This window comes from Acomys russatus, chromosome X (assembly GCF_903995435.1).
Source record: "Acomys russatus chromosome X, mAcoRus1.1, whole genome shotgun sequence".
NCBI lineage: Eukaryota > Metazoa > Chordata > Mammalia > Rodentia > Muridae > Acomys > Acomys russatus.
In genome coordinates, this window is record NC_067169.1 from 76,738,014 (window position 1) to 76,763,315 (window position 25,302).

Below are 25,302 nucleotides of genomic sequence, written 5' to 3' on the forward strand. Positions count from 1 at the left end.
TCTGTTCCTGAACCTCTGTGTCTTTTTGTTGTTGTTGTTGTTGCTGCTGCTGCATCTGACTATCTCCAAAAACAAGGTAAACATTAGCTAGGAGTAGTGGCACATACCAATAATGCCAGCATTTAAGGGGTGAAGCCCAGCCTTAGTTACATAAAGAGTCTGAGGCTAGCCTGGGCAATGTGAGACCTTGGCTCAAAATACCAATAAAAACTGAATGGAAGTGTACCTCTCCTGGTAAAGTGTTTGCTTAGCTTGAGCAAAGTCCCAGTTTCAATTCTCCAGCATGACCTAAAAATTGAGTATGGTTGCACACGCCTGTAATTGAAGCTGGACTCAGGAGATAGGGCAGGATGAGCAGAAGCTCAAGGTCACTCTTGGGTGCGCATTGTGTGTTAGAGCACAACCTGGAATACAAAGCACCTGTCTTAGCATACTTAGTCCCCAGCTGATGAACTGTTTGGAAAAATTAAGAGGGTTGGCCTTATCAGAAGAGGTCTGTCACTGGGAGTATGTGACTGGGACCCAGCCTCTCTCTCTCTGCTTGCTGCCTGCTGATCAGATGTAAAGCTCTCAGCTGCTGTTCCAGTGCCATGCCTTCCTTTGTACCACCATGCTCCCCACTATGATGATAAACTCACCCACCAAAACTAAGCAAGCCCCCCCCAATTAAATGGTGTCTTTTATAGAAGAGTAGCTTTCATCACAGTGTCTCTTCACAGCAACAGAGCACTAAGACAGATCCTACCCCCCTCTACATATATATATTTATACATACATACATACATACATTTTATACAAGTTTTAACAGCTATCTTCTTTTGAGAAGCAGTCTGCTTTAAGAGCATTTAGGGCTGAGGGAATTTTAAACAACCTGTTGATGTGATTATTATTTTGTAAGTCAGGCAACATATGTAAATATCCATGCCTTTGGACCATTATTCAAAATACAACGTAAATTGTTAAGCAAGTATTCAAGGATAACTCCAGAATGGAAACATTCAGGGACTCGAGACAGTGAATATAGTTAATTTCAATACTCACTTTATTATACTACATGCTAGATTACTACAGGATGACTGGCACTTTCTTCCCCCACAATGCACACTTGCAGAGGCCAGATGTTGATACCAGGTGTCTATAATTTTTCAACTCCATTTTTTTTTAAGACAGGGTCTCTCGCTAAACCTGAAGGTCACTTATTAGCTAGATTGGCTTGCCAGGAAAGCCCCCAGGATCCCCCTGTATCCATTCCCAAAACTGGAAGAGCAGGAATGTGTCAGAATGCTCTGTTATTTCCATGTGAATGCTGGAGACCCAAACTCAGCTTCCTGTGCATCTGCAAAAGCACTTTACCTACTTAGCCATCTCCCCTGCCCCTTACATGGCGTTGTAAAATGTTCAAGTTGGTTCTACTTTCCAAAAAACATTTGCAAGGAGGCTACACCTGTTCTCAGTTGGTAAACAGTTTACCTTATGTGTAATCTTTCCTGGCTTTGATGCCCACCATTGCACAAAGCCAGATGTGGTGGCACATACCTCTAATCCCAGCACTCATGAAGTCTAGGCAGAAGGATCAGAAGTTCGAAGTCAACCTCAATTACAGGATGAGTGAGACCCTGTTTCAAACAAACAAGCAAACAAATGAAAACCCCAAATAAACAGACAAAACAAAGACAAACACAAAACAAAAGCCCTATAAATGGTACGATCTCAGAGTAAATAGACAGATCCCAGTCAATATGAAATTATTATCAGCTGCTCAAAAAGCAGCTATCCCCCACAACAAAAGCAGTCTTGTCACATGGTGAGGACAAGACTATAAATTGAATGATGCTATGTAGATAGCAAAAGGGCGGAGCAATATAAATCCCGGTTCAAGAAGTTACTAGCAGCCAAAGCTAGACAAATACGGATAATTCCAAGGGAAAATGACAAGCTACAGTTCCATCTGCCTCAGAGAAGGAGGCCAGCTATATTCTTCTTGCTCAGGATTCAAAGACTGGTTTCCCTGGTGATGCTTCCAGGGTCTCCAACGCAGCAACATGCCAAACCTGGGCATCTCTGAAATGTCAGCCTCAAGAGGCTGCAGGTTCTTGATCTTGTCAACTGAAGAGCAGTACCAGCTCACAGTGTGGGGTGTGGGGAGACAAATCCACGGGTACAGCTTCCCTCAGGACAAAAGGTTTCACCTAGAAGCTTCTTAGTAGAGTGTGAAGGACAGCACAGCCTAAAGAAAGAGACCAGAATATCAGTTCATAGCAACAGAAAGAAGCATCTATGGGAACACAGTTGCTTAAAATTGAGGTCCTTCCTCAGGAGTCATACGGGCCCATGCATCTCTCATCACCACTGCTCATTATTTTCATGTAACGGTCTTGCTTATCCATCCTCCTTACTGGAGTACAGATGCTCAACTAACAGTGGCATTATGGCCCAACAAACACACTGTAAGCTGAAATTTTTAAATCAAAATGCATCTAAAGGACTGACTGAAAAGATGGTTTGGTTGGCAAGGTACCTGAGTTCAACCCCCAGAAGCCATGTAAAAGTGTAAGATATGTTGGCATATGCTTGTAATACAGTTCTAGGGAAGCAAAACCAGGCAGATCCTGGGCTCACTGGCCAGCCTAGCTTACTGGGTGAAACTCAGGCTCGTGAGAGATCCTGTCTCAAAAACAGGATGGCGTGTGTGTGTGTGTGTGTGTGTGTGTGTGTGTGTGTGTGTGTGTGTGTGTACACATTACATATATAAGATATATATGATATATATAGGGGCTTATAATATATATCATATGTTATTATATATGAGATATTTATGGCTTATCCTAATATATGTACTCACTAAACTCTTCTAAAAAAGGTTGTACCAATTTATTCCCATTATTTTTGTACTTTTGCACTATTGGATTTTTTTCTACCATAAGTACATAGTATCTTATCAAATCAAAACTGTCTTATCTTGTTTAGAAATTTGCTCAGTGTGCTACTTGAATTCTAGGTTTAGTCTTTTTTGTTTTGGTCTTTGGTTTTTCAAAACAGGGTTTGTTTGCGTAGCTCTGGTGCAGGTAATGAAACTCAGTTCCTTGGCAAAAGCAGTATATTCTCTTAACTGCAGAGCCATCTCTCTAGCTCCAATTTAATTTTCTTGTTATCAGTTTCTCATATAACTTACCAGAGTCTCTCTATGAATATATAAGCAAGCATAAATATATATTGTCATCTTTTAAATTAATCTCATTTTTAATTATTATATAAGCACTTCTATACCTTCCTAGTTCTACTTAGTAACAATATTATCACAGAACTTAAATCAAACGTCAGAAAAATATACTTTACTGTGCTCCAAAAGATACTACTGAGCCAGGCATGGTGGAGCACAACTTTAATCCCAGCACTCTGGGTGGTAGAAGAAGGCAGAAAACTGTGGGGTTGAGGCCAGCCTGGTCTACATAGTGAGTTCCAGGACAGCCAGGGCTACATAGTGAAACTGTGTCTCAAAAAGACAGATGAAGAAGGAAAAAGAGGAAGAGAAGGTAGATGAGGAAGACGACAAAGAGAAGGAATTGGGGATGTGGCTTAGTAGCAGCAGAATACTCACTGGCTTGTGTGTAGTCATGGATTTGAGGTCTAGCAACACTCATGAACACATACAGAGACACACACAGGGAGCAACTAGAAGTGGAGATGGATTTCTTTTTTCAACTCATATACTTCACATGGGGCCTCTACTGGATATACAGAAGAATTCTAAAACCACAATACTAAAACATCAACCCAGTTAAAGACGCACATAAGAGCTGAATCTTATGTTAACCTGTAAATATCTAATGTTTTACAAATGACCAAAACAGGAGCCTGAGAAATAGCTCAGTTAGTAGAGTGCTGGCCCTAGTATGCACAAAGCCCTGAGCTCTTTACACGCAGACTCAGTGCTGCATTCCCATAATCCCAGCACTCAGGACATGAAGGCTGGAAACCACAAATTTAGGGTCATTCTGTAATATATAGTGAGTTTGAAGCCAGCTTGGAATACACAAAACTCTATCTCTAAAGAAAAATACAAATAAGATATATTTTTTTAAAAAGTAAAGCACTCAAAAATTGGGGAAATCCAATAAAGAACTCAAGAAATTAAACTCTAACAAACCAAATAACCCAATTAAAAACGGGGTATAGAGCTAAACAGAGAATACTCAACAGAGGAATCTTGAATCAGGGAAATGCAAATCAAAACGACACTGAGATTCCATCTTACACCCATCAGAATGGCTAAGATCAAAAATTCAAGTGACACCACATGCTGGCGAGGATGTGGAGAGAGAGGAACATTCCTCCATTGCTGGTGGGAATGCAAACTAGGACAGCCACTTTGGAAATCTATCTGGCGCTTTCTCAGAATACTGGGAATTGACCTACCTCAAGACCCAGCTGTTCCACTCCTTGGAATATACCCAGAAGTTGCTCCACCACACAAAAAGGACATATGATAAACTATGTTCATAGCAGCTTTATTCATAATAGACAGAATCTGGAAACAACCTAGATGTCCCTCATCTAAAAGTCGATAAAGAAACTGTGGTACATTTACACAATGGAATACTACTCAGCTATTAAAAACAAGGAAATCCCGAAATTTGCAGGCAAATGGGTGGAACTAGAAAAGATCATCCTGAGTGAGTTAACCCAGACCCAGAAAGACATGCATGGTATATACTTATTTATAAATGGATATTAGCCATAAATTACAGGATAACCATACTATAATCCACAGACCCAAAGAAGCTAAGTTACAAGGAAGGCCCAAGGGACGATGCTTGAATCTCACTCAGAAGGGGAAATAAAATAGATATCTTAAGAAGATGGAGGGAGGGAACTGGGAGGGAGGGAGGGTGGGGAAGAAGTGAGGGCTGGCATCTGGTGTGGGGAGAATAGGGAAGAAGGCTGGATGAGAAAACAGAATCAGTGGAGGCAGGCATCTCTGGGAAGCAGAAGGCTCCAGGGAGATTATGGTGATGACCTAGCTGAGACTCCTAGCAGAGGAGGATATGGAGCCTGAAGTGGCCACTTCCTGTAGCCAGGCAGGACTTCCAGTGGAGGGAGGGGGACACCAACCCACATACAAAACCTTCAAACTAGCCAACCAATGAGTGGTACAACTTGGGTCAAATGCCATGAGAGGGAACTAACTCCTGACACTATTAATTATTAATGATATTCTGCTATAAGTGCAAACAGGAGCCTAGTATAACTATCCTCTGAGTGGCTTCACCCAACAGCTGATGGAAAAAGATATAGAGACTCACAGCAAAACAATAGGCAGAGCTTCGGGAATGTTATGGAAGAAGGGGGAGAACGTATTGAAAGAGCCAGGGAGGTCAAGGACACCACAAGGAACCTATAGAATTAACTAACCTTGCCCCATGGAGGCCCACAGAGACTGAACCACCAGCCAGAAAGCATCCATGGGGTGGACCTAGGCTCCCCCCACCACATATGTAACAGATGTGCAGCTTGGTCCTCATGGGGGACCTCTAACAACTAAGGCTGTCTCTAACTCTGTTGCCTGCCTCTGGATCCCTTTCTCCTTACTGAGCTGCCTTGTCTAGCCTCAATAGAAGACGATGTGCCCAGTCCTACTTAATATGCCAAGACAGGTTGATAACCATGGGCGGCCTCCCCTTCTCTAAGAAGACAGGGAGGTACATAGGGGTAGGGAGAGGAGGTGAGAGAGAGGGTGAGGGGTAGGGAGAGGAGGTGAGGAGAGGACTGAGAGGAGACAAAGGAAGGGAAATTCTGATCGGGATATAAAGTAAATAAATAAATTAATGAAAAATAAAGTAAAATTCAATTTAAAAAGAAACAAAGCACTGAAAAATCTTTAGCAATTGGAGAAATGCAAAGAAAAAGTACTACGAGATGCCACTTGCCATGAACTCCATTATAAGAAAAAAGGCAGAAACAAAAGCTTAGCGTATACCTCACTGGAAACATACAAGTGGTCCACGGCTTGATTGCCAACATTGTAAAATTTTTTTAAAAGCCAATAAGAAAACTTGATGAGGATACAGAGACTTTAGAATGTCCTTCTACTACTGTTGGTACAATAGAGCAGCAGCTTCGAAAACCAACTGAAGTTCTTCAAAAGGTTAATCTAGTTACTAAGTGGCCCAGTATTTCCTCCCCCAGGTCTTTCTCAAAAAAATACATGAGCCGGGCGGTGGTGGTGCACGCCTTTAAACCCAGCACGTGGGAGGCAGAGGCAGGCGGATCACTGTGAGTTCTAGGCCAGCCTGGTCTACAAAGTTAGTCCAGGGCAGCCAAGGCTACACAGAGAAACCCTGTCTCAAAAAACCAAAAAAAAAAAAGAAAGAAAGAAAGAAAGAAAAACTTGCACATGAATAGTTATTGCAACATTACTCATAAAAGCTACAGAGAAATCCTGTCTCAAAAACAAAACAAACAAACAAACAAAAAGAAAAAGGACTAATAAATGTTTAAACACAGATGAACATCACATACATTATGCTAAGTGAAAGAAAATGCAAAGAACCACGTAAGTAAATGGCACAATTCGATTTAATGAAATGCCAAGCAAATCTATAAGCAAAAAGTGCATTACAGGTTGCTTGGATCAGACAGCAGGGGTGGAGCTGCACAGTGATGCTAAAAGGTACAGTTTTGTTTTGAGAAGACAAAAATACTCTGGACTTAAGATGGTGGTGATGGCTGCGTGAGTCTGAAAATGAGTCAGCCAAAACTCATTGAACTGTATACGTTTTCTTTTTAATTTTATTTTTTATTAATTTATTCTTGTTACATCTCAATGGTTATCCCATCCCTTGTATCCTCCCATTCCTCCCCCCCCCATTTTCCCATTATTCCCCTCCCCTATGACTGTTCCTGAGGGGGATTACCTCCCCCTATATATTCTCATAGGGTATCAAGTCTCTTCTTGGCTACCTGCTGTCCTTCCTCTGAGTGCCACCAGGTCTCCCCCTCCAGGGGACATAGTCAAATGTGAGGCACCAGAGTACGTGAGAAAGTCATATCACACTCTCCACTCAACTGTGGAGAATGTTCTGACCATTGGTTGTATACGTTTTAAAAAAAGATTTATTTTAGTTTATGTATGTGAGGTGTTTTCCCTGCATGTATGTCACAGAGGATAGAGACCACCAGGAGAATAAGGGCCTCTGAATCAGCTAAGCAAGGCACATGTGCACTCACAGAGGCTGAAAAAGCAAGCACAAGGCCTACACAAGGTCCTCCACATATGTATTATAGCTATTAGCTTAGTATTTTTATAGAACTCCTGATTATGAGAATGAGTGGATCTTTTACTTTTGCCTATTCTTGGGACTCTTTTCCTCCAGTTAGGCTGTTGTGTCCAATATTGATATGATGGTTTTTGCTTCATCCTATTATATTTTGTTTTTGTCATGTATCATCTCTTTGGAAGCCTGTTCTTTTCTTTCTTTCCTTTCCTTTTTCTTTTAGTTTTTTCAAGACAGGGTTTCTCTACGTAGCCCTGACTGTCTTGGAACTCATTCTGTAGACCAGACTGGCCTCAAACTCAGAGATCTATCTGCCTCTGCCTCCCTGGTGCTAAGTGCTAGGATTACAGGCATCCACCACCATTGCCTAGCTAGCCTGTTCTTTTCTAGTGAGAGACAGACTGGGAGTGCATCCAAAGGGAAAGGGAGGTGAGGAGAAACTGGGAGGGGTAGAGGGAGAGGAAACCATAATCAGGATATATTGCATGGACTATTTTGATTTTTAGAAAAATAGTTTTGAGGTTTTGCTTTTTTAATGAGACTGGGTCTTGCTTATCCCACGCTGGCTTCAATCTCACTTGATACATAGCAAGGATCATCTTGAACTTCGAATCCTCCTGCTCTACCACTCCTGCTCAGTTTTATGTGGTGCAGATTATCAAACCTGGGGCATATATGGTAGCCAGTTACTCTATCAACTGAGCTACATCCCCAGCTCATGGAAAAAGAATACAGAAAAAAAAGGCAGGACTCACTCAATGAAGTTCCTCATGCTTTCTCCATGGGGCTTGCAGGAAACAAATACTAGAGTGTGGATGGCCCCGCAGTTTCAAATGGCTTGCATCACTTGGTAATCTGAAGGAGTGAACACATCCTTAGTAGATTTAACCAGCACAACAGTCCCTGCTATTCCAAACCCTATGCCGAGAAGCACTAAGGATCGCTAAGGCATGGAGACACCGCTCCAGGGCTTCCTCATAGGGAGTCCCTTAGCCTGGTATGGGAATACAGACACAGAACAGGTAGACGCCATGGGGAACACCCAAGCTGCCCCGTCTTCCTTACGCAGTCCAGCACGGGCAGGGTTCATCACTGCAACAGTTAGCTTCTCATCTTTCTTTTTCCTTTCTTTTTTTTTTTTTTATTAATTTATTCTTGTTACATCTCAATGGTTATCCCATCCCTTGTATCCTCCCATTCTTCCCTCCCTCCCACTTTCCCCTTACTCCCCTCCCCTATGACTGTGACTGAGGGGGATTTCCTCCCCCTGTGTATGCTCATAGGGTATCAAGTCTCTTCTTGGTAGCTTCTCATCTTTCTGTGACTTTAACAGCTCTGGCAAAATCTTCTCTGTTCTACAAGCATGAAATTCACAGTTGGTGACACTGTGGAATAGAGGGCCAAGTGACATAACATGAGCCCAACAAGTGGGAAGCTTCAACTTTATAGAAGTGTATTACATAGCAACCAGGGTCCTACCGTTCCCTTTGGCTCCATTGTACTTCTAAAGGGCAAAGGAAGAAACACTCTTGGGCTTGCTGCTAAAGTGACTCGACACACAGCACGGAAGAACACAACAAAAACCTTCACTCTCACTCCAGTGCTCCTCCTGCTCCATCACAAGTGTCCACTTGGTACTTCAAGAACTGTCTGGAAATTGGGCGTGTTGGCACACATTTATAATCCCAGCACTTGAGAGGCAAAAGAAAGAGATAAGGCTTTCAAGGTCAGTCCTGGTTGCATTGAAATAATAACAGTAAGAACAACAATAATAAAACAACTAAAGGAATGGTCTAGAAGCAGAATAAAGGAAAGAAGATAAACCTGTGTAGACCAGGTATAGCCTTGAGCACACAGACATCCACCTGTCTCTCCTTCTGCTTCCTGAGTGCTGGGATTAAAGTTGTTGACCCAAATGCCAGGCCGAAACTCTTAAGTTTAAAACCAATTGCATTAGGCTCTGATGCCTTCAGAGTCTAATTAACGCAGATTCTTCTATTATGTCCACCATGTTATCATTTCCCTTCCTACCAACTAGGCTTGTACTTACCTTATGCTCTTCTGTGCACCGAGAAGTCATTGTTAGGGCCTCTTCTAGAAAACATGAAGATCCATCTCAGGCTACTCTAGAACCCTGCCTCCCTGTAAGTTGGGGATACAGTAGGTCTGCACTTTGTGCAGAAGCAACTGCATTTCTGTCTGTTTGTTTTTTTATAGTGCTGGTAATCGACTCCTGGGCTTCTACGCTAAGAAAACAGTGCGCCATTCAGCTATATTGATAGCCCCTCAACTCCAGCCCTTCATTTCTCTGCAGAATCTGATCTAGGTACCATTGAAGGCTGCAGTCCTCTGGGCATCCTTTACTGCCTGCTCCACCAGCTCGAGGCCAAAACCTGGGAGACACGCCAGGCAAGAGAAAGACCAATCACACCTGGAGAAGTCAGAAATAAGAGGAGATTATTTTTGTGTTTTAAACCATTGGCTATATTTTTACCATCAACACCATCTCCCCTGCCTCCCCTACTGCCACCACTGTAAAGACCTTAAGTTCTGGGTAGATGGCATGTGAGAGCTAAACAGCACAGACTCTTACTTGCGTGGCCACTTGCCTGTTTCACAGGCAGGACGCTATTGGAGTTCACGCCACTCAGCTCCCCGATGGTCCAATATACAGCATCTCTGCACCAGCAGTATTCATCTGGAAAAAAAGCATCTGGAGAGATGAGGCTCTTCAAACCCAGAAGATCTTCGAAGATGTAGGGTTCCCCAAACAGGAGCTAGTAGGAGGACTGCTGATGGCTGCAACGGGTCATGGTTCTAGGAAACAGTAAAGAAAGACAGCAGTTTAGAATGGCAGAGCATTATACCCCTTACAGATTTGTTGGAAGGGGCAGCCCAAGCCTCTCAGCTGGGAGACACAGCTTTCCTTGCCATGGCCCTGAGACCTCTGTACAAACTGCATTCTTCACAGACGGGGGTACATGTACACACTCTCATTTTATATTCCTTTTGTTTTGATTTTGTGAAGCTAAAGGGCTCCATGACCCACTTCACTTTTGTATACTAGCCTGGGTTCCCGGATGTGACAGATGTATGAAAAGCAGGTCTAACTAGCTTGTGGGCCTCCGCTCTCAGCAGTTCACCATCAGCAAGGCAACCATAAAACCAGGCTCTACAAGTCTGCAACCTCCTCCTTTCTGTCTGGCTGCCCCAGGCTTACCTCTCCTGAAAATAGAGTGAGGTCAAGTCACAGAGAGTGCTCCAGGGCCTTTAATGAAAACATCCTTCAAGCTCACCATCTGAATATAGACCTCCTCCTGCCCAGAGCAGGAAGTCAAGTGTCAAGCAATCTTGCTGTTAGCTACAGTAACCAGCCCCACAGTAGTCAGACAAAAAGACACAGTTCTCAGATCCTATCATAAATAACACTTAGCATAAAGTACTGTTCTGCAGGATGGCAGGACAAAAACAACAACAACAACAACAGGCTATTTTCATATCTCAGCAGAAGCACTGCTTGGCCTTTCAGCTTCTGACAAATCTCATACAATAGAACTGGCACTTTCTCTAGCATGAGCCTCTAATAGTTCTCCAAAGAAAAGCGTGAGTTATTCTTATAAACAAGGAGCTAAACTAAGCTTCTGTCCCATCACGCACAAAAAGTAACCTTTCAGATCCCTTCATATTTCTCTGCTTCTGCTATCCCAACCACCCACTCAAATATCACCTCTGAAGATATGAGTTCTAGAAGAAATGAACTGGGAAACAGAAAAGAAAAAACATGATGGGCCAGCAAGATGGCTGAGTAGGTAAAGGAACTTGTGATCTAGCTGAATGACCTGAATTTAGCCCCCTGGAACCCATATGATGGAAGGAGAGAACGCACACCAGTTGTTCTCTGACATCCAATTAAATGTAAGAAGAAAATAATGAACATGGCAACTCCTTTTTCTTCTGACTACAGAACATAATAGAATTCTAATATTGCTAATCACTACAGACTAGCTTAGCATACAAACACGGGGTTATAAGGCATGTCGAAGCTACAGAATTTAAGAGAACAGCCTAGGAATCAAAGGACTCAGAGTCAAATCATCGCTTTGTAGTTAACTGGCCCTTTAACTTCCATGTGACTATGACTCCCTCCATCTGTTAAATCTATAAAATGAAGGGGGTAACTAACATTCCTCTTATGCATGCATACTTCATAAGGCAGTTGAGATAGTCAGCTAAGTATGGGGGTATTTCCATACCAGACTATCTGTGCTGGTTGGGGTTTTGCTGTTGTCTTATCAACAGGACATGTGATGCAGTGATGTAGGCAGAAGGAGCCTCAGTTGAGGAATTGCCTCCATGAGACTGGCCTGTGGATGTGGCTACTGGACATTTTCTCAAATGACGGCTGTTTGGAGAAAGCCCAGCCAGTAAGCAGCATGCCTCCATGACCTCTACTTCAGCTATTGCCTCTGGGTTCCTGCCTTGAATTCTTTCTCTGGCGTCCCTTCATGATACACTGTGAACTATAAGGTGAAAGAAATGCTTTTTTCCCCAAGTTGCTTATCATGGTTTTTATCACAGCAACAAATAGCAGACTAGAACACAGTCTGAATGTGTTACACGCATTACAAATGTAAAGCATAATTTGGAAGACTGCTTCGCTCACCACTATGAGTGTGTGGAGTATTTCAATTATAAAAGTCAGACATGCAAATCTCTATGCAAATAGCTTCTGGATTCAGTAGCTTCTACTACTATGAGCAATGAATGTTCTTATGAAAATACTTGGGAGTCCATGTATAATAATTATCTGGGGTAACCTAGCCAGTCTTTGTGATTTATTTATGCAAGCTGTATGCTTAAATTATATTATGTTCTTACCAACTGTTCATCATCAAACCTGCTCTCTAACCTACACAAATATTCTATGAGCTGGATGTGGTGGCACACACCTTTCATCCTAGCACTCAGGGATGCAGAGACAGGAGAATCTCTGTGAGTTCAAGGCCAAGCTGGTCTACAGAGTGAGTCCAGGACATCCAAGGCTACACAGAGAAACCTTGTCTCAAAAACCAAACAAAATTCTATGGATGTATAGTTTCTGCCATCTGCTCTAAAACTTAAAAAAACAAAAAACAAAACTGAGAAATAGTATAAAGGTACTATAGAAGTGGCTTCTTATCCTGCTAGACTTACCTGACTTAGTCCCTGAGGATGAAACGTGACAACAGCCATTGTGTGTCCTTGGCTATTGGTTTGAATTGTGAGCTCACGCCAGTGTTCACCTTCATAAAACAGAAGATAGAGTTCCACTGAAGACTGTGGAAGGAACTCTTCATAGTACTAAGAAGAAACTGATATTATATATAGGCAGAGGGAACAAGTCCCACAACTCACTATTCACTCTGGGTCATTGTTCAAGGTTGTATTATGCTCCCCAAAATGTGTATGTTGAAACTTTTAATCTCAGATTCTCAGAACATGACTGTATTTGGAAACAGATCTTTAATGAGGTGAGTAAGGAAGCCAGGCATGATAGTCAACATACTTCAAGGATTCAAGAGCCTGTGGTCTTTAACATTACTCTAGGCTACCTAGTGAGACTCTCAAAATATACAAAATTAGCCAGGTGCGGCGGCACACTCCTGTAACCCCAGCACTCGGAGAAGCAGTGGCAGGAGGATCTCTGTGAGTTCGAGCCCAGCCTGGTATACAAAGTGAGACCGGGACAGCCAAGGCTACACATGTCTTATAAACCCCCTGAAAAGGTACATAAAATTAAGAGATGATTAAACTGAAAGGAAGTGATTAAGCACAGTCAATCCAATCCGACCAGCATCTTTATAAAAAGCGGAGAGGTGGGGGTAGTTACAGCTCATCTGAGAGAGTGCTTGCCTGCCACACATTAAGTACTGCATTTCCCATCTCCAGCACTGCATAAGAACAGGGCATGCAGGGGGGTCTGATCAAACTGTTGTACTAACCAAGGACAACATATGTAGTAAACATCGAACCCCTACTCTGATCTACCCAATTGACAGGTCATTCTCCTCAGTTATGTGGAGAGCGGGGACTGACTCTGACATGAACTCTGGTGCCCCATATTTGTCCACCTCCCCTTGGTGGGGAGGCTTGATGGCACTCAGAGAAAGAGTAAGCAGGCTACCAAGATGAGACCTGATAGCCTATGACTATATAGTGGGGTAGGAGGTCCTAGGGGACCTAGGGGAGAGGAATATGGTGAAAGCAGGAGGGAGGAAAGAATGGGAGGATAAAAGTGATGGGATAACAATTGAGTTATAATCTGAATAAATTAATAAAATTAAAGTTAAAAAACCAAGAAAAAATGAAAAAGAAAAGAAAAGAAAGAACAGGGCATGATGGCACATACCTGTAATACCTTGGAAGGTAGAAGCAGGAAGATCAAAAGTTCAAGGTCATCCTTGTCTACATAACAAGTTTGAAGCCAGCCTGGACTACATGGGACTCTGTCTAAAAGGATGAAGAGGAAAGAAGGGGGAAGAAAGAGGAGGACGAAGGATAAGAAAAAGAAGAAGAGGAGGAGGAGGAAGAAAAGAGGAGGAGGAGAAGAGAGGGAAGGCAAAGAAAGAAGAACCAGCAGAGGAGCAGGAGGAGGAGCAGGAGGAGGAGCAGGAGGAAGAGGAGGCTACTATAGGAATGTTAGCACACAGAAAAACACCAGGGCTAAATATGGAGAGTAAAGACCATGTAGGGCCACAGAAAAAAGTTAGCCATAGGCCTGCGGAACAAACAAACCTGCTAGACCCTTATCTTAGACTTACAGGTTCCAAACAGGAAGGAACTAAACTTCTGCTGTTTATATCTCTGGCCTGTGGTAATTTATTTAAGCAGCCCTAAGAAGAAAACTGACATTAAAAAAAAAAAAAAAAAAAAAGCCATGCTCTTTGGCCAGCTGCATAAACACATATCTATAATCCTAACACTCAGGAGGCTGAAACAGAAGGATCCTGAGTTGCAGGCTTGCTGAGGCTATGTAGCCAATCCTTGCCCTTATGGAGGGCATTACCATTCTTTATGTTCTGAACTCTACGTTTCATGAAGGTTTAGCATGATATCCTCAACCTGGCACATAATACATGCTCAATAATAGTTACAAAACTAGGTATGAATGAATAAATTAAAAACCTACTATGTAAGACCTCAGGTTATTCTGTACGAGATACTGAATATCAGAAACTTCCATTTCTGTGGGTTATTCCTGGCACCGCTTCCTAATGCCTCACTAAGCTACTGTGATTCATTCTTACTTGTGACTTCCTGGCGCAAGCCTGTCATTTCTGAAACATACAGTCTGATGCCAACTACATTACAGCTTAGTCCAGTCCTCCATTTCCTCCTGGAAAACATAAATTGAATACAATTCTACTTTGTTGCTATGATCTCAGTCCCTTAAAGTAAAAAACAGGGATGCAGCTCATTGGTAGAGGACTTGGTAATATGCACAAGGCCCTGGACTTGATCTATAAAATCATACCAAAAAATCATTAAAGCAAAGCTTTTCAAACAGAAGCCACTTGGTACTACAATAGGACACACTGTCTGATTTGTATGTCCTTTATTCTCCCATTACATAAAATCTAGGTCTACCACACTTTCAAAAACCTCAGATTATTTAGGGAAGAGGAAGTTATACCAAAAAAACATAGCTACCTGCAAAGATAAGATCAATGAAGGCTACATTTTTATCACTCCTCCTATAATTTCCTATTCAGAGGATATGTTTAAGTACAGTGAACATTATTTTTCAAATCTTGGGATTGGTAATTTTGATACAGGACCAGTTCAATGGTTATTTACTTTCTTGTTACAACGGGATGCTTTTTGGAATCAAGATTCAAATGTCAGAGGTCTTGGAAAGATGATGGTTGAAAAATTAAGCCTAATCTGAAAATAATGTATATAGAAATACAAACTACAACTGCATCACTGTATAATCATTGTAAACTGAAGAGTGACTCCTGGTTTTGTATGAGAACTCTTGAGTACTAAGACTTGACAGATCTTCTCATTAAAATAGAACAATATTTGACCTAGAAATCCTACTCAGATGAAATAAAGAAGAAAGAAAATGTATTGTTACTTAAACCCTTTTTTCTAACAATTCTCTCTTTTTTTTCTCCCCTAAAATATCAGTTTCTGCCTCAGTGGTAGATCATTCCCATTAACAGACAAGCATTCTTTCACTCTCACAAAAAAAAACAAAAACAAAAATCAAGCAGGGGCTGGAGGGATGAATCAGTGGTCAAGAGCACTGGCTGCTCTCCCACAGGATCTTGGTTTGGTTCTAGCGCCAAGGTGTCAGCTTACAGCCATCTGTAACTCTAGTGGCAGGTGATCCAATACTGTTTCCTGGCCTCTGTGGGCATCAGGCATGCACCAGGCACGCATACATGCATGCAGGCAAAAACACGCAATACTATAAACAAATATTTTTAAAAGTGATTAAAAAAAAGAGTTTGAAAGAAAGTAAGGAGCCAAGCACCATGTCTGCAATCCCAGAACTTGTGAGATGGGAAACAGGACCACGGAGAAGTCAGGATAATCCTCAGTTGTGTAGTGAGTTTGATGTCAGCTTGGGCTATATGAGACCCTGTCCATATTCCCTATTAGCTAACACTCTGCTTCTTTTTTCACACTGTAGCCAAACTCACAATTCTTCTATTTAACCACTTAAATAAGGTTCCCATCACTCCACCTAAACTGTTTACATGAAGGTCACCAACCACCTAGTCCAGAAGTCTAAGGGTCCATCTTCAGCAACTGAACACAGTGTGTCTTCTCATGGTTTGGCTCCCAAAATACCACTATCCTATTTCACAAACTGTTGCCTTTCAGTCCCATTTACCAGCTCCTCCTCTTTTCCTAGACTACTGGTTCAACAAAATCCTACTCTACTGAAAGCATATAAAAGAACAACATATACAATGATTTATAGTGGATAATACTTGATGATGATAATATATGATTGCTAACTGCATTATGTATTTCTTATATTTTTATTGTTTCATGGTATATTACTCATACATTTAACATTCATTCTAAAGCATAACACTGAATTACACTGGCGGCAGCCTCATATATCCAGTGTTTACAGCACCTCGTGATTGTATCATTTTTTCATGCATTTGAATATTCTTGTGTTCTTTTGTTTACTCTGCCTCTATAAAAAACAGGCTGAACTCATACCATATAGCCTACATGTTTAGTAGGCTACACCACAGAAGTTTGTATAAGTACACTCATGGTGTTCACATAACAATGAAGTCACCTAAGGCTGTCCGTCTCACAAAATAACTCTGTTGACTCAGTCAGATTAAAAGTCTCTGAACAATAAATGCCAGGTATAGTGGTGTATGTCTTTATCCTCGCCCTTGGGAAACAGAGGCAGGTGGATCTCTGTGAATTCCAGGCCAGCCTGGTCAGGAAAGAGAGTTAGTTCCAGGACAGCCAGAGCTATTATACAGAGAAACCCTGTCTTGAAAAACAAAACAAGCCGGGCGGGGTGGCGCACGCCTTTAATCCCAGCACTCAGGAGGCAGAGGCAGGCGGATCGCTGTGAGTTCGAGGCCAGCCTGGTCTACAAAGTGAGTCCAGGATGGCCAAGGCTACACAGAGAAACCCTGTCTCGAAAAAACCGAAAAGAAAAACAAAACAAAAAGAAGTCTCTGAACAGGAAATTGTTGGAAGTTGCTCTGATGCTATGTATTTTGATGCTAATTACTGGCTTGCAGATCTAGTTGCTGCCCTGAACCTTGCCTCCCTGCTTGGCTGAATAAAAGGCCCACACCTGGGCAAGGCAGAAGGAAGGGGAAGAGCGAAGTTGTTCAAGCTTTGAGCAGAGAAAATCTTGGGAGGGAGAGGCAGATGGGACAGAGGAGGAAAAGGGAGAAGAATCGCCATGGAATAAGATGCTCCACCATACAACAAGGGCTTTTGCTCAACTGTGTTCATAGCAGCCTTATTTGTAATAGCCAGAACCTGGAAACAACCTAGATGTCCCTCAGTCGAAGAATGGATAAAGAAACTGTGGTACATTTACACTATGGAGTACTATTCAAAACAAGGAAATCCTGAAATTTGCAGGCAAATGGATAGAACTAGAAATGATCATGATCGTTCTGAGTTAACCCAGACCCCAAAAAGACACACATGGTATATACTCAACTTATATGTGGATATTAGCTCAGCATGGATGTCCTCTGAGAGTCTTCACTTAGCGGGAGATTGGGACAGATGCTGAGACTCAATGACTGGACTCCAGGTGAGAGTGGTATGGAAGAATGGTGAAATAAAAGGACACAGAGGGCCCTGGAACCATACAAGAAGATCATCAAGGCTGGTGGATCTGGACCCAGGGGGGCTGCACAAACTGCTGTACCAACTAAGGACGATGCATGCAATAAACGTATACTCCCTATTCAGATCTAGCCAATGGACAGTACATTCTCCATTGTTGTGGGGAGAGCAGAGACTGACTCTGACATGAACTCTGGTGCCCCCTATTTGACCAATTCCCATTGGTGGGGAGGCCTGGTGGCACTCAGAGGAAGTGTAAGCAGGCTATCCAGATGAGACCTGATAGGCTATGACCATATGGTGGGGGAGGAAGTCCCCTTCTGTCACAGGTCTTGGGGAGGGGAATAGGGTGAAAGAGGGAGGGAGGGAGGAACAAGAAGATACAATTGAGGGGGATAAAAATCAGGATGTAATCTGAATAAATTATTTAAAAAATAAAAATTTAAAAATGGGAAAAAAAAAGAGAAAGAGCCATGTGGACCCAGAAGAGGAACTCTGAAGTATCACATGAAAGAAATGGCCCAAATGAACAACCTTAATAAGAATTATGGGATTGTGGATGGGAAGTAAATCAAATAGAAATTACTAGAAGCAGATGGCATGGGATGGAGGCTGGGATATAAATGAAGATAGCTTATGGGGTAATATCTATCTTGCCCCAGGTGAAACTAGGCTATTCTAAAATACATCAGGTGTCTGTGCCTTTATTGAGTATAAAAGTGGGTTAGATAATACCACCATAGTAATTATAAACCTAATATTAAGCATTTATTAGGCCATACCTTAAACTAATGACAAGAAATGGAACAGTTACTGATTGAGGAGAAAGCAAGAAAACATGAAAAAATCTTTGCTAGCTGTGCATTTAAGCATAGCTTAATATCCAGACTACATTAGGAACTCAAATATTAAACACTCAAAGAACAAACAAACACACAATACGGGGTGAAATTTTCTGGACAGTTCTCCAAAAGCATGACTCAGATATATACATAGAAAGTAAATGTGAGCCCCAAACCCCATATTTACAATGTTCAGTATTCTTAGTTTCCACAGAAATGCAAATGAAAAGTACAAGACTCCCCCTCCCCCACTAGCACAGTTAGCAGCAAGAAGCTAGCAACAAATGCTGGCAGGGATGGGAAGGCGTAGACATGTCGGTGGGAGTATGAATTAGGATTGCCACTAGGAATTTCAGTATGGGTCCTCAAAAGCCTAAAAATAAAACTACCATTATTGACTCAGCTGTACCATTGCACAAGGCTGATGCCTAAAGAAACCCAGACCAGCATAATACAGAGATGTCTGCACATCTATGCTTATTGTTGCATTAAAAATAGCCAAAATGAGAAACCAGCCTTTATGTCCATCAGGAGATGGATAGACCAAAAAAAAAAAAAAAAGATGGACTATGATACCCAATGGAGCTTTATACAGCTGTAAAGAAGAAGGAAATAATATCATTTGGAAGAAAGTGGATGAGAATTTATCGTATTAAGCAAAAGAAGGCAGACTCAGAAAGGCAAATACCGTGTTTTCTCTCATACATAAATATCTCAATTTTTTTAAATGCATGGAAGTAAAAGGGAGCCATTTCGAGGGATAGGGGAATCAGAGGGAGAGAAGAGGAGGTGGTGGCACATAATCTTGGCACTTAAAGGACAGGATCAGGGAGACAGAAAGGACAAGACTAGCCTAGGCTAATAAAGACCCTGTCTCAAAACTAAAGCATGCAAGTGATCCTGTTAAAAAGCAATCAGATGATGACACCCCCTACCCATCACAACTTCTTCTACCAGCGTCCCATTTCACCCACAATAAAAGGTAAGGAATCTACAATGACCTCACACTACAGGATCTGGCCCCCGGGTAACTTTTACCTTATTTGCCTACTTGACACTCACTTGAGTCTATGTTTACTTTCTCTAGAAAGCTAACCAAATCCCAAATGCTGTTAGCTGGCCTCTGGGGGTACCTGGCATGCGCATGCATGCGTGTACATGTGTACACCTGTACACACACACACACATACACACGTGCACACGCGCGCAAAGCACTCATAGACAGAAGAAGAAAAATAAACCAAATCACACCCCTCTCCCCAAAAAAAAAGATGAGCTGATAAGATGATTATGGTGGCACATAATCTTGGCACTTAAAGGACAGAATCAGGGAGATAGAAAGCTCAAGACTAGCCTAGGCTACATAACAAGAGCCTGTCTCAAAACTAAAGGACATAGCATCGCAAGGGGAGCCTGAAGAGACACAAGCTTTATCACCCACACAAGTCTAGAAAAGGCTCCTGCTTTTCTAGTAAAAAGTACTACAGAAGGGATACAGACTGTACTCTAATATCTGCCCAGCCTATTGCTCCTTTACAATATACACAATAAATTATTCTTCCTAAAGAACAAGATACTGCAGAAGGCAGAAATATGGTAAAGTATATGGCTAAAATCAATGTTTGATTAAAAATCTGAACACCGAACTGGAAAATAAGTGGTAAAGGGATACATACCTCTAATCCCATCACTTGAGAGACACCTACCACCATGCACATGCAGGCCACGTTAACTGGACTCAGTGGGCTATAAAAGTGAACTAATGCAGCTGAGGAGATGGGTCAGAGGTTAGCAGCACTGGTTGCTCTTATAGAGTACCTAAGTTTGGTTGCCATCTCCCATGTGATAGCTTACAACAATTCTTAAGTCCAGTTCTAGGAAAGACAATGCCCTCTTCTGACCTCTGTGAACACCAGGTAAACATGTAGTAATACACATACATTCAGATGAAACACTCATGCAAAAAAATACAGTAAGTAAATCCAATTTTTAACAAATTGGAAATAAATACATTAAATGGGGACATGACAGACACTGAAGAAATCCAGAGACTCATAAGGACATAGTTTAAAGATCTGTACTCCACACAAAAATTGGAAAAGCTAAATGAAATGGATAATTTTGTTTGTTTGTTTGTTTTGTTTTTCGAGACAGGGTCTCTCGGTGTTAGCCTTGGCTGTCCTGGACTTGCTTTGTAGACCAGGCTGGCCTCAAACTCACAAAGATCCGCCTGCCTCTGCCTCCCCAAGTGCTGGGATTAAAGGCGTATGGCACCACACCCAGCTGAAATGGATAATTTTTTGATACGTACCATTTACCAAAGGTAAATCAAGATCAGACAAGCAATTTAAACAGACCCATAACCCCCAGTGAAACAGATGCAGTAAATAAAAATCTCCCAGGCAAAAACATCTCAGGACCACATGGTTTTAGTGAAGCATTCTAACAGACTGTTTTGTTTTGTTTTAATTTTAGATTTATTTATTATGTATACAGTGTTCTGCCTGCATGTACGCCTGCACACCAGAAGAGGGCATCAGATCCCATTATAGATGGTTGTGAACCACCATATGGTTGCTGGGAATTGAACTTAGGACCTCTGGAAGAGCAGACAGTGCTCTTACCACTGAGCCATCTCTCCAGCCCCCCTCTCACAGACTTTCAAAGAAAACTAACACCAATATTCCTCAAATTATTCCAGAAAATAGAAATAGAAGGAACACTGCCCAGTTTGTTTTATGAGTCTATAGTTACCCTGATAGCCAAAACACATAAAGATCCAACAAAGAAAATTATAGACCCATTTCCCTTATAAACATAGATGCAAATATATATAAAAAAATACTTGCAGACTGAATCCAAGAACACATAAAAAAGATCATCCACCATGATCAAGTAGACTTCACTGCAGAGACGCAGGGATGGTTCAACAAACATATATTGATAAATGTAAATCACCTATAAACAAACCGAAAGATGAAAACCACATGATCACCTCATAAGATGCAGAAAGATATTTGACAAAATCTAGTGCCCCTTCATGATACAGTCCTGGAGATATCAGGGATACAAGGAACATGCCTCAACAAAATAAAGGCAATTTATGGCAAGCTGTTAGCCAACACCAAATTAAATGGAGAGACACTCAAAGCAATCCTGCTAAAACCAGGAACAAGGCAGGGCTGTTCATTCTCTCCATATCTATTCAACACAGTACTTAAAGTTCTATATAGAGCAGTAAGACAACTGAAGGAGATCAGGGGGATACAAATTGGAAAGGAAGAAGTCAAAGTGTCTTTATTTGCACATGATATAACAGAGATTCCTACAAATTCCACTAAGAAACTACTACTGCTGACAAAGACTTTTAGTAAAGTAGCTGGATATAAAGTTTTCTCACAAAGATTAGTAACCCTCCTGTACACAAAAGGCAAACAGAGTGAGAAAGAAATCAGGAAAACAACATCCTTCACAATAGCCTCAAATAATATATAATATCTTGGGATAGCTCTAACCAAGCAAATGAAAGCTTGTATGATAAAAAAAAAATTTAAGACATTAAGGAAACAGAAGAAGATATCAGAAAATGGAAAGATCCCCTACACTCATGGATTGGTAGAATGAATACAGTAAAAACAGCCATCCCACCAAATAAATCTACAGATTCAATGCAATTTCCATCAAAATTACAACACAACTCTTCACAGATCTTGAAAGGAAAATTTTCAAGAAGCACACACACACACACACACACACGCACACACACACACACACACACACACACACACACACACGATAGCTAAAACAATCCTGAATAATAAAATAACTGCCATAGATACCACCACCCCATATTTTGTTGTTTTTAATTTAATTAATTTATTCAGATTACAACTCAATTGTTATTCCATCACTTGTATCCTCCCATTCCTCCCTCCCTCCCGCTTTCATCCTATTCCCCTCCCCTAGGCCTATGACCGAGGGGGACCTCCTCCCCCACTTTATGGTCATAGGCTATCAAGTCTCATCTTGGTAGCCTGCTTATTCTTTCTTTGAGTTCCACCAGGCCTCCCCACCAAGGGGAGGTGGTCAAATATGGGGCACCAGAGTTCCATCCCCGATTTTGAATTGTACTAGAGTTTTAGTAATAACAATCACATGGTATTAGATAAAAACATCAACGGAATTGAACTAAAGACCCAGACATAAACCCACACACCTATGGATTCCTGATTTTTGATAAAGAAAACTTAAAATACATAAAGGAAAAAATACAGCATCTTCAACAAATGGTGCCGGTCAAACTAGATGGCTACATCCAAATAGATCTATATTTATTGCCCTACACAAAGCTCAACTCCAAATAGATCAAAAACTTCAACATAAAATCAGACACAGTGAGCCTTATAGAAGAAAAAGTAGAGAATAGCCTTGAATTCATTGGCACAGGAAAAGACTTCCTAAACACTGTTAGCACAGGCTCTAAGAAGAACAATTAATAAATGGGACCTCATGAAACTGAAAAGCTTCTGCACAGCAATGGACAAAGCTGCAGCCTACATAATGGGAAAAGATTTTTAACAGCAACACATCCTATAGAGGGATAATATCTAAAATATATAACAAATTCAGAAACTAGATATCAAGAAAACAAATAACTTAATTTAAAAATGGTATACAGATCTAAACAGAATTGTCAAAAGAGGAAATTCAAATGGCTGAGAAACACTTAAAAATGTTCAGCATCCTTAGTCAGGAAATGCAATTCAAAAATACTTTTGAGATTTCAGGTTACATCTATCAGTATGGTTAAGATGATAAAACAAATGACAGCTCATACTAACAAGATGAGTAAGGGGACCATTCATCCATTGCTGGTATGAATGCAAACCTGTAGAGACACTCTGGAAATCAGTGTGGGTTCCTCAGGAAGCTGGAAATTAATCTATATCAAGATCCATCTATACCACTCCTGGGCACATACCCAAAGGATGCCTCATCCTATCACAGAGACACTTGTCCAACCATGTTCATTGCCACTCTATTTATAATAATCAGAAACTGGAAACAACCTCGGTATCTCTCCAGAGAGTGGAAAAAGAAAATGTGGTACATTTACACAATGGAGTATTTCTTGGGTTAAAATAATATCATGAAGTTCACAAGTAAATAAACGGAACTAGAAAAAGTCACCCCAAGTGAAGTAACCCAGATATGGTATGTATATACTTATGTGGATATTAGCTGTTAAGTCAATGATAACCAAGCTACAATCTGCAGAAGCACAGATGTTAGGTGTAAGATTAAAAGACTTAGCCAGGTAGGCAAATCACTTTGAGTTTGAGGACAGTCTGATCTACAAGGTGAATCCAGGACAGCCAAAGCTACACATGAGAGAGGGAATAAAGGGAGGGACAGTTAAAAATAAGGACCATTTGAGGGGTAGTGTGGAAACCTAATACAGTAGAAGCATCCTAAAATACATACATATGAGGGTGATCTAAATGAAACCATAAAATAATGGGAGAAACAGAGCCTAACCTAGCCATCTCTTGTCACCACATGAAGCTTCCAGTACCTGGAATGGGTTACATCTAATTGAGTTGTTGGCCAAAGGAGCTCCATGGGAACTGCCAGATAACCCAGACTGTTGCCAAGACAATATAAGTTCTTCTCCACAAACTGACAGCAGTGCCCCATTACTGAGAACACCCACACACACAACTCACTGAACACAGAGAAGTCAAACTGGTGCCTTCATAGAGCCTTTAACCCTATGTTCTAGCATCTTTGGTTACAAGAAAGGACTCTGCATGCTACAAAAGGAGAGATGTAAACACCAATCCAGCTACAAACCATTTGGTCCACAATGGTGTCCACCTTGCAAGATATACTAGTGCAATAATGGCATAAAACTTGGAATAGGTCAGGCAGTGGTAATACATGCCTTTAATTCTAGCACTGGAGAGGCAGAGGCAGGTGGAACTCTGAGTTCCAGCCCAGCCTGGTCTACAGAGTTAGTTCTAGGACAGTCAAGGATACACAGAGAAACCCTGTCTCAAAAAAAAAAAAAAATCACCACCACCACCAACAACAACAACAAAAAAAACTTCTGAGACTTACCAACCAATATCTAATTTGACTTAAGGCCCGCTCAGGGAAATGGAACCCATACCTGACACTGCCTGGGTAACCAAGAACCCAAGACTGAGTAGCCCAGGGATAAGAGTGAAACCAAATCCTGCTGGTTTAAAACAAGGAGGGAAACCCTCAGTAATAAAATGACCCCTATACTCATAGATCAGTGCCTTGCTCAGCCATCATCAGAGAAGCTTCCTCCAGCAGCAGATGGGAACACAGACACTCACAGCCAGACATTATGCAGAGTGTGAGAGCCCTTGAAACACTCAGTCCTAAATCCCTCCCTCCCCTTAGGGCTCAGGGAATCCTGTGGAAGTGAAGGCAGAAAGAAGGTAAGAGCCAGAGGGGATGAAGGACCCAAGAAAACAAAGCCCTCTTAATCAACATGATTGGAGTTACAGGGCCTGCAGGAGTCTGCACCAGGTGGGGCCCTAAAGCTGTTTGAGACCAGCATGAATTACAGTTCCAGGACACTCAGGGCTAAACACAGGAACCCTGTCTCAAAAAACCAACAACAACAAATAACTTGTGGGAATAACCAACCAATATCCAATTTGACTTAAGGCCTACTCTGAGAGATGGGATCCATACCTGGCACTGCTTGGGTAACCCACCTTTAATCCCAGTACTTGAGTGGCAGAGGCAGGTGGATCTCTTAAGTGTGAGGCCAGCCTGGTCTACAGAGTGAGTTCCAGGATGACCAGGACTACACA

General features: G+C 41.6%; 1 protein-coding gene across 1 annotated transcript in view; it reads right to left on the reverse strand.

Annotated features, from left to right (window-relative positions):
• Window positions 1-1,581: 1,581 nt before the first annotated feature.
• Window positions 1,582-25,302, reverse strand: part of Trmt2b (tRNA methyltransferase 2 homolog B) — a 38,660-nt gene continuing 14,939 nt past the window's right edge. Inside the window, 14 exon segments of the mRNA XM_051141571.1 lie at window positions 1,582-2,183; window positions 2,185-2,227; window positions 8,030-8,129; window positions 8,340-8,398; window positions 8,600-8,657; window positions 9,602-9,664; window positions 9,667-9,705; window positions 9,853-9,862; window positions 9,893-9,943; window positions 9,946-9,981; window positions 9,983-10,091; window positions 10,495-10,529; window positions 10,532-10,591; window positions 12,468-12,614. Coding sequence (XP_050997528.1) covers window positions 2,103-2,183; window positions 2,185-2,227; window positions 8,030-8,129; window positions 8,340-8,398; window positions 8,600-8,657; window positions 9,602-9,664; window positions 9,667-9,705; window positions 9,853-9,862; window positions 9,893-9,943; window positions 9,946-9,981; window positions 9,983-10,091; window positions 10,495-10,529; window positions 10,532-10,591; window positions 12,468-12,614 — 891 coding nt within the window. The 3' untranslated portion in view covers window positions 1,582-2,102.